The sequence below is a fragment of the Xiphophorus maculatus genome, chromosome 9 (assembly GCF_002775205.1).
Source record: "Xiphophorus maculatus strain JP 163 A chromosome 9, X_maculatus-5.0-male, whole genome shotgun sequence".
In the NCBI taxonomy this organism is placed as follows: domain Eukaryota; kingdom Metazoa; phylum Chordata; class Actinopteri; order Cyprinodontiformes; family Poeciliidae; genus Xiphophorus; species Xiphophorus maculatus.
The window spans coordinates 3106387-3121173 of record NC_036451.1 but is presented as its reverse complement, the minus strand read 5'-3'; the positions used below and the strand labels follow the sequence as shown (position 1 = coordinate 3121173).

Sequence of the window (14787 nt, the reverse complement as noted above, 5' to 3'; positions counted from 1 at the left end):
ATATCCACATTTTCATCTCTCGCCCATTTCCGTCTTGTTCCAGTAGCCCATTTGTCATCAAGGTGCTCTGGTTCCCCAACACCTGACGCAGACCTTGTTTGGCCGGGCGACGTCTGAGCCGGCATGTTATGCATTTTTGTGTCTCTCATGGCATGAGGTAGGCAGTAGCTTGAAGGGTCTTGCCTAAGGACCCAGACTGGATTCGAACCCTGCCCTCTCGGGTGATATACCGATGCCTTATCTATTGAGCTATCCAGCCAGCTGGATATACCACACCAGACAAGACCCAAGGTGTAGGTTGTGCAAGGAGGCCCCTGAGACAGTCCAGCACATAACAGCAGGGTGCAAGATACTGGCAGGGAAAGCGTACATGGAACGACATAACCAAGTTGCAGGCATAGTGTACAGAAACATCTGTGCAGAATATGGACTGGAAACCCCGGGATCAAAGTGGGAAACACCCCCAAAGGTGGCGGAGAACGCCAGAGCTAAGATCCTGTGGGACTTCCAGATCCAGACAGACAAAATGGTAATGGCGAACCAACCAGACATTGTCGTAGTGGATAAACAACAGAGGAAAGCCGTTGTGATAGATGTAGCAATACCAAGCGACTGCAACATCAGGAAAAAGGAGCACGAGAAACTAGAGAAATACCAGGGCCTCAGGGAGGAACTGGAGAGGGCCTGGAAGGTGAAGACCACAGTGGTGCCTGTGGTCATCGGGGCCCTCGGGGCAGTCACCCCCAAACTGGACCAATGGCTACAACAGATCCCAGGAACAACATCAGACATCTCAGTCCAGAAATGTGCAGTCCTTGGCACAGCCAAGATACTGCGCAGAACCCTCAAGCTCCCAGGCCTCTGGTAGAGGACCCGAGCTCAGAGGATAAGAACCACCCGCGGTGGGTGAGAAGGGAATTTTTATATATATATATATATATTTGTAAAAGCTGCAACTTCAATACAGTGGTGTCCAAAGTCAGTCCTCAAGAGGCGGAATCCTGCATGTTTTAGCTTCTTCCCTGGTTCCTGGATCAAATAATGTGATGTTTACACACCATAGGCATTACTGTCACATTAATTATGGGTTTTAAGGAAAGCAGTAGAGTTGTCTATAATGACTACAGAACATACAGCAGCAACGGTTTTGAATGCACGGCTGTGCACACTGGGGCAGGTGACAGCGCTGTTGCCGGGCAGAATACGGGGTCTGGGTCTGAATCCCAGCCTGGGGTCTTTCTACATACAGTTTGAATGTTCTCCCTGTGAATGGGTGGGCACTATGGTTTTCACTCACAGTCCAAAAACATGACTATGAGGTTAAATGGTGTCTGGTCATTTTAAATTTAAATCTTTCAGAGGTTTTAATAGTTCTGGGGTTAAATGTTACATCAATAAAAAATGAAGTACATAATCATGTGGAAAACTTCAAAGTTTGAGCAGACAGTCATCAACACACTCCATTAGCGGGTTATGCCATAAAAGATCATTGTTTTAGAAGTTAGTTGTTCAGAAATTGCTATATGAAATAATAATAATAGAACGCCGAGTGGAAGAAAAAGTGTGATGAGCAAGAATTGTGAAGCAACAACTTTGCCGGCTTTAGGACACATTTATAAGGTGCGGACAGCAACTTCATCAGTCAAGTCACACACATGTGTCCAAGATAGCTGTAGAGATTTATGCTACACGGAAAATTTTATATTAGATTAATGAAAAAAAAGTGCCTTTTCAGTAGTGTAATGTTGATATGTACCCATGACAGCATGGATTAAAAAGTATCCACATAAAATGTTATATTATCTATTCAGTATTTGTTTTTATAAAATCTCTTAAGTTTTATAGCTTTGCTATAACTCGAAATCACTCCACCATGGAAAAACAACAGTCCTAAGAAAATACTTTTCTATGTCACGATAACATATGGATAACATATGTTGAACTGTTATTTAAGGGACTGATGTTTTACAGTCAGCAGCTAAACATCTATGGAAGAGCTATTGTAAACCTTGTCTAACATTTTTGATGAGCATCACAAGATAATGAAAAAGATGTTAACTGACATTTTTTATGAAATTAGAAACGGAAAGTTGTTTTTTTGCTGGCAGGCAGATAAGTCTCCCCCTGCTGGATTTGAGAAACAATGCAGGCGTAAGGTTATTCTTTACTGGTGTCTTTAAAAAAAAAGCATGTGTATAAACATTTCATACACAGAATATTAAGCATGATCTGAAGACATATGAAAGGAGAACATCAAATACGTAATTTTTAATCACTCACTCTGATTCCCTCCTGTCCCTGTTCCCCTTCAGGTCCTGGAAGTCCAACATCCCCCTACAGTAAACGCAAGAGACGACACATGACTGTCTGCTCATCAAACACACTAAATATACATGTGTCAGCATTCATAACATTCATAGTCATTAAAATATATATATATTTTCTTTTTAAACAGGCAACAGTGTTTCCTGGAACAAACTTAAGTTTACACATTTCTGATTGCAGCTTTTACGGTTTTAAAAGATGTAAAAATGTTTCGATGTTTTGCTAACCTTTAACCCTGGCTCTCCGATGGCACCTGGTCCTCCCTCTACACCTGGAACACCCTAAAAGAAATACACAAGAAGAGGAAGGAAGTGCACAAAAATGTTTAGGGAGTTATGAACAATGCTGATTTTAAAGTCAATGTCAAGTAAAAGACAAACTATTTGTCATAAAAAGTTATGTTGAAGTACTTCAGGTCCCTGCTCTCCACTGGATCCAGGCTCCCCAGTTGGTCCTCTCGGTCCCTACGAACATCCAATAAAGAAAAATGGTCATTTGATACTTCATAGATGTTTTTGATAATGAATAAATTTTTTCCTTTGTGATGATAAAGGAACACAACATGAAAAAAAAAGAAGTTATTTGAGAAAAGCAGATTGAGATCTGAGAATTCCTTGGATAAAGATGCTGAACATTGTCCAAAAACAAGATAAGACTCATTACATTACCAGAGCCTCTAGCTTTTCTCAATGTTCCCATCTTAAAACATGCCTTTGTCTGATTGTCTGACATGCTTTTTACCCCTGAGCATTTGGTGGGTTTCCAGGTAATTCAAGAACTTGAAGACTAATCCAATAAAGGCTGGGAGCGCTCAGGTGTATAGAAGCGGGGAAGCAACATAAAGAAACATTTATCATACCACTAATCTTCCTCATAAACAGTTTAGTTTTTAGTAATGATGTTCATCAGAGGTTCTTGAGTGTTTAATAAATACTTCCAACCTGGCCAACCTCCACTTTAAGAAGCCTTTTAAGCAGTCCTCATTTTGTGTATTTTATCATTACAGACAAGCTTGATGGTTGCTTGTTGGTGTGTAGTTTGATTACAGTTTCCTAAAACAATCGCGTTCCTACCACAGATGAGCATACTTACTGGTTCCCCTTGTGGGCCCTTCTCACCAGTGTTCCCTGGAATACCTGACTTTCCCTGGAAACAAACACAGTCATGTCGACACATTCTTTCACTCAATTACAAGAACACAGAAAACAAACAAAAAAAAAGAAAAAAAAACTTTCTTTGACCATTGCTATAGACAGTACAGACAATCCTGTAGTGCCTCATTTGTTGAACCCAATCAACACATCGTCAGGCTAACCCTGTAACGTTATGACACTGGTGTAATCTGGGGCTCATTGAATTATGTGTAACAAAGATTTTATAATTTGAAACACTGCAAAAAAAGTAGTGATACCATAGTGCTGCTAAAAATAAAGGAAAAGCGATAGTTTCATTACTATTACACCAATGGGTCATCAATGAGGAGTAAATGAAATAGTTAATAATAGTTAAATCCTCTACAGAAAAGAAGTGACAAAATTTGAGAAATTATGGAAAACAAAACAGTTCCAGTTTGGTCTTTCATACATTTTGATTCGATGTCTTCCAGAATAGTGGAAGTACATTGAGAGGAAGAGTGTGAAATTTTGTGTTTTGCTGCTAAGTACACAATGTTATAGCTTTTACCATGTGGTGAGTAAACAGCACAGAGAAATATACGGTCACACAATGTCCAATTTGTTCTTTTAATGTTTAAGTTGCAGTGTCTGATTTTGTATCAGTTACACATGTTGCACACTGTACATTGTGTGTTAGAACTGCAGAACTAAAAAAAAACCTTGTATTTTACACGCATTTATACTAAATGAACATTATATATTGTTTATGGAATTGAAAAAAAAGACACAAATCCGCAGTTGTGAACTTACAGTAATTGAGAAGCAGTACATAAAGAGACACATCAGAGTTCAATGAATTTGGTTTAATGCAATTACATCATCAACACCCATAAGTAAACGGGAAGACACTACATCTAATTTCTGGATGAGATAAAAAAACAAAAAAAAAAAACAGGGAGCTTCATACAGTGGAAGCTCTGGAATGGGTCACTTTTAATTCAAGGAACGTTTAATAATTTGATTTTTACATTTACATTGTTGTGTAATGGCAGCATTTTTATTCTTCAAGGCAAACTTTTTACATTCTTCTTCTTCTATTCATAGAGATAACGTGGCAGGATGATGTTAATGACATTTTTATCCATTTTGGCTCATAAGTGCATTCCTCTTTTTTTTTTTAAGATGTAGCAAGGTGTTGATTTGGCTGCAACTTAAAGTCTGTCATTACAAAGTAATGATGGCTTCCTCCTCATTCCTAAAGCTCTCTTTTGACAGGATATAAATAACATGGAACAAAGAAGATCACACCTGGGCACAAAACTGCTGACTGCATGAGATGTTTAATGAGCTCTAAGCTTGTGGAAATTGCTGTGTATGTGAATGGCTGTATTTAATAAAATGACTTAAGTAATTCGTTAATGTCAATTACTTTGCATATCACATAATTACTTTCCAATTTGAAATGTATTATTTTTGTTTATTGGAAGAAACTCTAAAAACCTGCTTAATTGTTTAAATCATTTCAACATCATCTGCATTCTTAGAATTGAAGTTCTATTGACAAAACAAAAGTAACATAGAGATAAGATAATACCCAAAAATGCAGGAAAGAGGAAGTGTTGGACATGTAGAGAAACAAGAGTCCTTATGGAAATGCAGAAACGTTTTTGGATAAAAGCTAAAACCACTGAAAAGTGCTTTCACTTAAAGTTGCCTTTACTGCTAACATTTACACACATCTGAGGTAATCAGATTTTCTCAGAGCTTAAGTTTTGAAAGAGACGCTATCAGACACACGATGGCGCCATAAGTCCACAGTAAAACGAACAAAAGTTTATAGTCTCCAACACACACAAGATACACATGAAGTATGTCATAGTGGTGTTGTTTACGATTATGTATAAGCTGCAGAAATTTCTTATTTAATATTGGGCAGCCACTCTAAATCTGCAGCTAGTCTAGAAAAGATATGCTCGGATGATAGTTTTGTGATCTAATTTCAAATATTAATTGCACAGTGGTTTGAAAATTTTGAGAAATGCACGAGTGTGCTGTATGTGTGTGGTTGTAAGGACATTTGGCTAAAACAGAAGAGTAAACAACCTTTGAAGCAGTAAAAGTAATTACCAGATTGAAAAAGTACAGGAATGAATTTGTCACTGTAGAAACATAGCAAAACTAACTATGCAGCTGATAGTTACTCCATGGAATAAATAAGAAAATGTTCTGCTGATGTATTATAGTATAATCACTTGGAGAGTGCATATGGCTCTGCTTCTGGTTTTCTGTTTGATCTTAGTTTGCTTCTTCTCCCGTCTGTGGAAAACTGGCTCTTTTATCCATTTTACCTCCTTCAAAGCCATATAAGAAATATAATTCATAAACTGCTCGAGTGGGAAAATATGTTTTAGAACATAAAAACACTTTAAGCTGAAACAAAAGTCTCCCAAATCTGCGTTTCTGCATTTTCTCCCCACTGACATTTTGTTGAAAACACACAAAAAAGGACGTAAGCCCTAGTCTAAAGCAAACAGGAAACATACATTAATATGTAAACAAGTTGCAAAAGTTATTCAGTATGCCCAAGTAGGCTGGTTTTGATTTGCTCAGCATTTTGGGATTAAAAGACATTGTAAAGTTCACCCACTTTCCTTGTTAATAATGAGACAATGATTAGCTGATCTGAAGTAAGGCATCACTATTGTTTGCAGGAAAGCGGCCACAGTGGACTTCTTTGTGTTCATCTTAAACTACTACTATTCATTGATACAAAGGCAAAATCATAACCAATATACAGCCTTGCTCACTAAAATACTATGCCAGTGAATGTTTACAAGCAATCATCTTCAATGTAATATTCCTTTTGGAGTTTAGTTTTGAATAATAACTGTGGGTCTGATAATACAACATGCATATTCAATAAGTTTTAACAGACAAATATATGTATGAAGGCTGTAATCAACTAATATTTGGTTAGTTGACCAAGTTAGTGTTGCATTGTTTGATTTGTAAGTCCATTGAAGTCTTTGAAACAACATGCTTTTATATGAATCAGCAAGCATCTTTCACTTTCTCTTTTTCAGAAATGGTACTAATTGCTTGATATCTTGTTTTAAGTAGTGTCAGTCAATTGTTTTATAAGTTTGGACCCTATGCCATACCAGAAAGTTGATGTCAACATGCTTTATTTATTCCAAAAGCACCATTGATGTATGTTGGAGATCAATGTCCGCTTGAGGCACAAAAATCTACCAATATATTAATTATTTTGTGCAGAAAACCAGTACCGCTGGGAAACGGATTCCTATCACTACCTTCTTGACCGTTATTGCTGCATTGTTTGCTTTGAAAGGTTAATTTAGTCTCCTTGAAAAATACTTCTTGCTGCTGTGGCCAAAAAAGCTCCATCTTTGTCTTGTCCAACCATAAAGCCTTTTTTCAAAGGGTATTCAGCTTATCCATTTGACAGGCTGCAAATATATGCAAGTGTTGACTGAAGATGTCCTATTTGGAGAAATGAGTTTTTATTGGTTGGCATCCTCTCAGTCCATGCTGATGTTAAACTCTTCACAGTAAAAAGTAAAACTGTTGCTGTGGAAGTTTCCAGTCTATGAGGTCCTTGAGCCTTGGCTGTTCTGGAGTTGTTCCTAAACATCCCAAGCAAATTTCCTTTGATCAGAGACCAAAGTTTGGGCCAGATGAGTGTAACTCTGAAACAGCTGGGTGTTCCAGCCAGAGCCATGATCCCAACACACTGAAGAGTTGGTTTTGGAATTGCAGAGCAGGATAAGATTATGCTTTTGGAATGGCCCTGATCTTAATTATAAAAATGTACGGATTATAGTTAAAAGCAAGTCTGGCAGGTGTTTAGAGCTACACTCCTCATGGTGGCAGCATCCTGGAATCACCCGATTACTTTAGTTCTAATTTGTTCTTTTTGTAGACTTTTATCCATCATTTTTTGGGTTGAGGCATTGGGGCTGTTTTGGATGCTTTGCAGCTGGAACGATTTTTGTTCTTACTTTTCTGACTTTTAAACTGTAGCAACAAGGTTTTGCTTTCAGAACTGAGAGCCACTGTTAAGCATCTCAAAAGCTCAAAAATACCTGCTCTGCATCCAAAATCCAGAAGAGATAAAAGGGATGCAGAGCAGAACCAAAGAGCAGAGAGAGAATGAGGAAGTTTACACAGTCCCTTCCATAAATGATAACGGACAAAGATTGTAACCCTGATTCCAGCGTCTCTCTGATCAGCTTTCTGATCATATGGCCGGACAAGGATTTAAAGAGGAGCAGCAAAAGCAAATGAGGTGGATTAGCAGTGTGAGCCAGTATCTGATTATTGTGGAATATTATATCTGCTGTCTAGATAACAAGCTGTCATATTGAAACATCCACTGTCTTCAATTTCAATGCCAGACTGACTGCTACCAGAGAGACCTTCCTGCTCTCAGCATCACCATTCACAAAAACTCTTGGCTATGACATCACTTAATTTCCCTTTGAGATGAATAAGTTGAATTTAAGTTAAATTGTGCCAGAAAAACATTCACTCTAAATGAGCCCTGCTAATTCTGATGTAGCGAGAAAAGACAAATATTTTATTCGATTTTTAGTTGAGGTTTAACTTGAACTTCCTTGGATTACAGAAAATTCAAGTTTACGTCATCTCAATTCACCAGGAAAAAAAAAATGCAAATGTATCAGTAAAGCCCATTCACACCACTTCAGTCTGACACTGGAAGTCATCATCGGCTTTGAGCAAAATCTTGTACAAGGCAACTATGCATAGTGACTGTGAAAAAGTTTGACTTCTTATAATTTAAATTCTTATATAAAGCAAAGCAGACCAATTTTAGGATAGAATTAAAAGCCTACAGGTAAGGTAAGGGAGAAGATCTGTTTACACCTGCCAGCATGCTCAGAAGCAGAACCAAATCCTCTTTAATGAAAAACTTCCTCCTGGATGACAAGACTGGAGCAAACTCTTAAATTATGGTAAATTGGGATTTGCAGGTTGGAAGAAAAAAGGAGGCAGATGGGCTTTATGAGTGTTATTCCACTGTAGCTATAGTGACGGGGGATGTGTAGGTGGTGATTAAATCTGTGAAAGAAAAAAGATTTTGCTTACGGGTTTTCCAGGAGGGCCTCTTTCTCCGGGAACGCCAGCTTTGCCCTTTGAAGAGACAAAATCAGGACGGAAACAGATTAAAAACAGTTTAAATCAGGTCGGGGTTGATCACATTAATACGACAAAACCATTACCAAGACATCTGGTTTACATTTGGAACGGTGACGCATTGCAAGCATGAAAACAAGGATAAAGAAATTACATAGGTATATGTAGGTATTCCTCTGAACTATGTAATTTAAGCACCCAATCCTCTTACTCTTTGGTACATTTATTTAAGCATATCTAGAAAAATACTTACTATTAATCCTGGTTCTCCTTTTGGTCCAACTTCCCCCTTTTCACCCTGGACACAAAGAAATATTATTGAGTTTTTCTCTTTCTTTCCTCCCAAGACAGTTATAAATACATCATAATGTGCTGAAAATCAAGAAATAAATCTGAAAGTAAGGATTCCAAATATGATATTATAATCCTGGCACAAATACCACAGCTGGCATGAACTTTACTGCTGCCCATTTATTAAATACATGCTACATGTTTTTGCCTTTTCCACATTTACGCTGTGTTTATAAGAATATGGACGTTGCTTACCTTGGTGCCCTCAGATCCTGGCTCTCCTGTTGCGCCATCTGGACCCTGGGGCCCCTGCACAACACCAACATGAGGCACATGGCTGACATTTACTCAGAGAAGAGCATGATATACTACTGTTATTCTGGACTATTCTTCATTTTTATCGATTATATTGTCAGGGGCTTTCAAACCTTATATGTTCAATGGTATAAAAAAACCCCTAAACCTTAAATTTAAACCTTAACATCTTGTTTTCTGTTATAGTCTGAAATTGGGCGATTATCCTACAAATATTTCTCAAAATATCTCAATCTCAGCATTACTTCCATGTATTTCTATCAGTGATTACTTACGTTAGATGTCACTCTAAAAAGCTTGCAAGTGAGATAAAATAATTAACGTTAAAATTACAGGATAGTACAGAAAAATCAGACTAAACATGTCCTGTTTGAGGTTAAGTATGTCAAAAAAATATATATTTCTATTTGCTAGATTCAAGAAAAGTTGGGGAGAGAATTCTATTTTAATGTTCCTCAAATTCAGGAGTTTAAAAATACACCTGTGCATAAATAATATGGATATAATGATAAACGGTGAGTGAATTCCCAGCAGAAGTTGACTTTGATATACTATATGTGATAAGAGTTGGAGAAGTAAAGAAATTCAGCAATTTTCATGCTGTTGGGATGAAAATTTAAAGTTTTTCCACATACAAAGCCCACAAAACCAATTCTGAATGACATTTGGGAACAGAGAAGTTATGAGTAACGACGTAAATCCAGGTTTGCCAAAGTTGCTAATTTAACACAGCTAAAATTTTATTTTATCCCATTCCTTAGATTTAAGCTCCTTTCTATGAGATGACAAAGAAAGTCCTGAGTTTTTAACAAGTTCTCCATCGCTATGAATATCGGAAGTCGGCCTGCTGACTTGTGCAACTGGTCTGGCTGCTTAAATAAGGCCTTTTAAAGACAAATGATCATTTGGAAATATTTATTATCATGGTAAATCAGTTGTGAAACTATAGTCATCAAGGAACCAGGGTAATGTGTAAGCAGTTGACTGCAGGCAACCAAGCAGGTCTGGTTCTCTAGAGCTGGTGTTCACCATGTTTTCCATGCACCCATGAATTTACACAGCTGAATAACTTTCTCAGGATGTAATCAAGTTCTGCACAGGCTGTAATCAGCCATTTATGTGAGTCAGGTGTGTTGAGTTCAGGGAAAATCAAATTCATCTGGGAAACTAGCTCTTGAGGAATAAAGATGAAAAGCAGAAGGGAAAAAAAGGCTCAATTTTGTGTGAATTAAGAATCCTACTTAAATAATTAGCAGTTGATCAGTCTATCGAAGAAAAAAAATACACATCTGATACCTAGAGTTATCATTTCTGCAGTAGCTCAAATAGTTTTTTGAATTTCCTTTTTATCTTTGATTTTTTCTGAGTTAAGTGAAATGAATATGCACAAATCCACAGTTATGTGACTCTGAAGTAAAATAAAAACTATTTGTCACATGGAAACTGTTTTGTATCTTAAGATTTCAAATACAACTGAAGCGGATTTACGAGTAAGTTAATTCCAACGTCAGACATGATTTAAACTTTCTAATGGGTGATCAGGAATGATATATAATATTACCTTACACGTCACCTTATTACCTTAAAAGACTAAAATGAAAAAAAAAAAAAAAACAAGCTCAGGGATAAATTATCTCTCTGTCTTCAGGGTCATTTTTCTCTTAGCCAAAATACATTCATCAGAAGTTATAATTTTTTCCTCCAGTGTAACATTCAAACCTGAAAAAAATGGAACTGTATGTGCTTTGGTGCTTTAGTTTTATTATGGAAATAAAACTATAAACTCAACTGCAATATATAAAGAATTGGTTCTGAAATCATTTGAAGACATTTTCCTGTAAAAGTAATGTGGCCCTACCCTTCTCCCTTTTGGCCCCGCGATTCCTGGACTGCCCCTCTGTCCCTGAGGACCCTGTAAAGCAAAACAACACGTTTAAAAAAAAACGTACTGACAAAAAAAATTACCAATATTAATAAGTAAGTTTAAAAAAAAAAAAAAAAGCTGTCGCTTTATCATGAGTCCCAAAGCTGATACATGATGGTGTATTTCAGACCTAATTTGAAATGTTTGAACACAAATGAACACAACTCCACTGGATCCTGGGAGAAATCACCTCCCACCAGTGGGAAGTTGTGGGTATATTAATAATATAATTGATCAACAGACAGTGGCATCAGTAGAAGGGAAAGTACACAGTAATTACATCAGGATCAAGTAGAAAGTATATGTGAACTGTACTTTGTTTCCTTAACACTTCAGAGAGATTTTAAAATTAAGTACAGCTAAGAATGATACTTTTCTTCATAAAAATAGTCTAATTTGATTGATTTTCATTGTATTTGTTGGGTTATTTATTTATTTATTTATCCAGTCAGCATAAATAGAATAGAAATATCCTTTATTGTCCCACACTTTTTTTCTGTGCAAAGAAAACAATAAAATACTGTACACTAAGGGCATACATGTTGATAATTTGTGCAAATGCTTACAAGTGAACCCTGCATGCCAACGTCTCCGGGACCTCCAGGTGATCCTGGGTAACCCTAATAGAAAACAGAAAAAAATAAATAAATAGAAATATATGCAGGTAGATGGGACACTGTGGCATTGTTTGTTTAAATCGGTTAAATAGGTGAAAGACACAGTGAGCTTCATATAAATACAGGCAACACTAGAGATTTAGAATAAATCCATGATTTTAGTAGGTCAGCAGTGTCTGTTACAAAAATGATTTTAAATTTATTTCACACACAAATATGTAAAGACGTTAAATCAAGCTAATCCCCGTTTATGCACCTATCATTCAGTTTGTTCGGCACTGTGTCAGACAGTGAGATAAGAGCTCAAGGCCCAGAACCACAGATCTGACGTTAATCCAAAACCCAGAGACAGAGTGGGATGAAGGCCAAGCACTCCAACAGACTCACAGCTCTGCAGCAGACACAGAAAACTGGGCAGTATAATGATCACTTCAATGCAAAAATTGAAATGCTGTAGAATAGAGCACAAGTCTCTACCAGTACTAACTTGCCAGTCAAAGTTTTGTGAGGATGTGCTTGAAGGAACACACAGATTTTGCAAACGTTGAGGCTGAAACAGCACTCAGACTTGATACATTAGGTTTTTCTGTTCCATTAAAATCTCCAACAACATTCCTTCCTGAGGCATTTTTTCATTATATGTATCAAAGTGGACGCAGAAGACAATACTGTCATCTTTTCAGGTTTACACATTAGCCAAATATTAACGCCATTGTTAGTTAGGGGTGCGGCAGTTCTTCTCGTCATAAAAGATAAACTAATACATATGTGTCCAATGGATGTTTCAAACCCATACTCACAAGAAGAATGTACTGGACTCAATGTTCCACCACATAACTTTTAAAGAGTCGCCCATAAAAATACAGTAGAATGAAAGAACATGGTGAGCGCAGACGAATCAGTGAAGGGACGTCCCATTATCATTAAGTCCTGATGTCTGGGGACAATCTGGTCAATGTACTCTGTTGATAAAAACACTGGTCTTTAAAACGGTGATGATTTAAAAAAAAGAAATAGGTTCCTCTCATCGGGATGTTATACCACATTTACAACTTTGTCATGTTAGAGCAATCAAATATCTAAGTTTTTTAACAGCTGTGTTTTTTATGTTTCTAAAATCTGATCTTTGGGGAAGAATAGAAGAAATAAATTATTTTTTGAAAGTGAATATAATATAGACTATAATATTTTAGTCTGTTCAATTCTGTTATTGTTCTGCTGTGCATTAACATGAAAGGATGACCTAACCTTTCACTCTGCAGAAGACAGATCATGTCTGTGATAGTCATAGATGAACCTGGATATTTGGCAACAAATGTAATGTACAATAATTAAGTAATTTTATTATAGAGTTAGTTACCTAAACGGTCCACCAATTTTTCGTTAAATGTTGTGTTCAACAAATGATCTCCAATTTAAAAATCCACTTTCCCATTGTTAGAGCTTTGTAAATTATATCCGCTACTGGAATATTGACATTTGTGCAGAAAGGTGAATTTTAGGTGTGATAACATAACTAGAAAACTCCCTTTGCTCAATAAAATATGGCTGACACTGCAAGAACCCAATTAAAATTTGTTTTAAGATCTCATGTGACTTTACTCACCCCGGGCCCCTTCTCTCCAGCAAGACCTGTTGGACCTGGTAGCCCCCGGTCACCCTGGTTAAGGACGTCGAAAAAAAAAGAGGTTTGATTCTGAGAACTGATTTTTGTTCAACTTTGGCAATATTCATGGAATTAGCAGAAATTGGATCATGTTGTGTATTTTTGAGTGAATTTGTAAAATTTTGACTTCCCAATTGGAACACTTTTTTTTTATCCACTGCTATTCCAATTTTACTTAGATTTTCATTTCATTTCTTATTGCTGAAACCATTTTACAGTGTATGCTTTCCATTAGGTAAAGACATTTTATTATTTAAAAAAAAGAGATCCAAATCAATTGTTAAAACTGCCTTTTAATAACTAAAGTTTTTTTAAAAAATCATAAATATTTAAGTAACATGAAGAAGATAGAAGATAGGAGCTTTTTAAGGCATTCATATAAAAATATTAAAATATTTTGATAACGTGTCTGTGATTTTATAGAATAGAATAGAATAGAATTACTTTATTCATCCCAGCAGGGAAATTATTTCGCAGTTACAGCAGCATAGAGACAAGACACACAACAACCACCACTGAGTAGCAATTGTAGACAAGATAAAATAAAAATAAAATATAACATGCTGTCAATATAAAAAGCAGCTTAGAGCAGTCTTTGCAAAGATTCAAAAATGCAGAAACAGTATGTATATGTAAATATATGTACAGCAAGTGTGCCACAGTGCAGTTGTGTGAAATTGGACTGATTTGTGCAGAACAATGATTTAGCTTTTATTGTACAGTGAGATGGCATGTGGCAGGAAGGATTTCCTGTATCTGTCCCTACGACAGCAGAGCTGGAGCAGCCTATGTGAGAAGGTGCTTTCTTCTTTCTAAGATAAAGCACACATAGGTTACAGTCCATTGGATCCACAGAAAGACCAGAATCTGCCAATGTCCAACAGTAAACCTGCAAACTTTTTTGACTGAAATTATGCATTTTCTTTTCACAAACTGGGTAAAATCCATGATTGTACAACACAATAAGTCCACCTTTGTTTCTTGATACGCACTTCCTCATAGTGAGCTCAACATTTTAAACAAGGAGTGTGGCAAAGAATAAAAAATTATGCATAATGTCAAAAGAATTTGTAGGCTGTCAGGGTATGACTGGTGCTGACAGACTGCATCAGGAGCAGAGGTTTGTGGGAGAGGAGTTGGAGGACAAGCAAGAATCTGACAAGCAGATGGCTTCTCAACACAAGAACATGTTCTGACAAACGGGCCTTCTGGATAGGAAAGAAAAGGCAAACAGGTTGGGATAGAGGGAGGGAAAAATGGAGATGGAAGGCAAAACCTTTAGTGTTCTTTAGAAGATTCAATAAAAACACTTGAAAAGACTTATTAGGTTCTTGTTGAGCTGGGAATGATTGATTC

General features: G+C 36.8%; 1 protein-coding gene across 1 annotated transcript in view; it reads right to left on the bottom strand.

The window, feature by feature from the left end:
- The window catches only part of col24a1 (collagen type XXIV alpha 1 chain), an 86391-nt gene that overhangs the window by 19944 nt on the left and 51660 nt on the right, over window positions 1-14787 (bottom strand). The window contains exons 26-35 of the mRNA XM_023340042.1: window positions 13372-13425; window positions 11715-11768; window positions 11083-11136; window positions 9165-9218; window positions 8872-8916; window positions 8571-8615; window positions 3418-3471; window positions 2736-2789; window positions 2553-2606; window positions 2281-2334 (exon numbers count right to left, since the gene is read on the bottom strand). Coding sequence (XP_023195810.1) covers window positions 2281-2334; window positions 2553-2606; window positions 2736-2789; window positions 3418-3471; window positions 8571-8615; window positions 8872-8916; window positions 9165-9218; window positions 11083-11136; window positions 11715-11768; window positions 13372-13425 — 522 coding nt within the window. The remainder of the gene's footprint in view (window positions 1-2280; window positions 2335-2552; window positions 2607-2735; window positions 2790-3417; window positions 3472-8570; window positions 8616-8871; window positions 8917-9164; window positions 9219-11082; window positions 11137-11714; window positions 11769-13371; window positions 13426-14787) is intronic.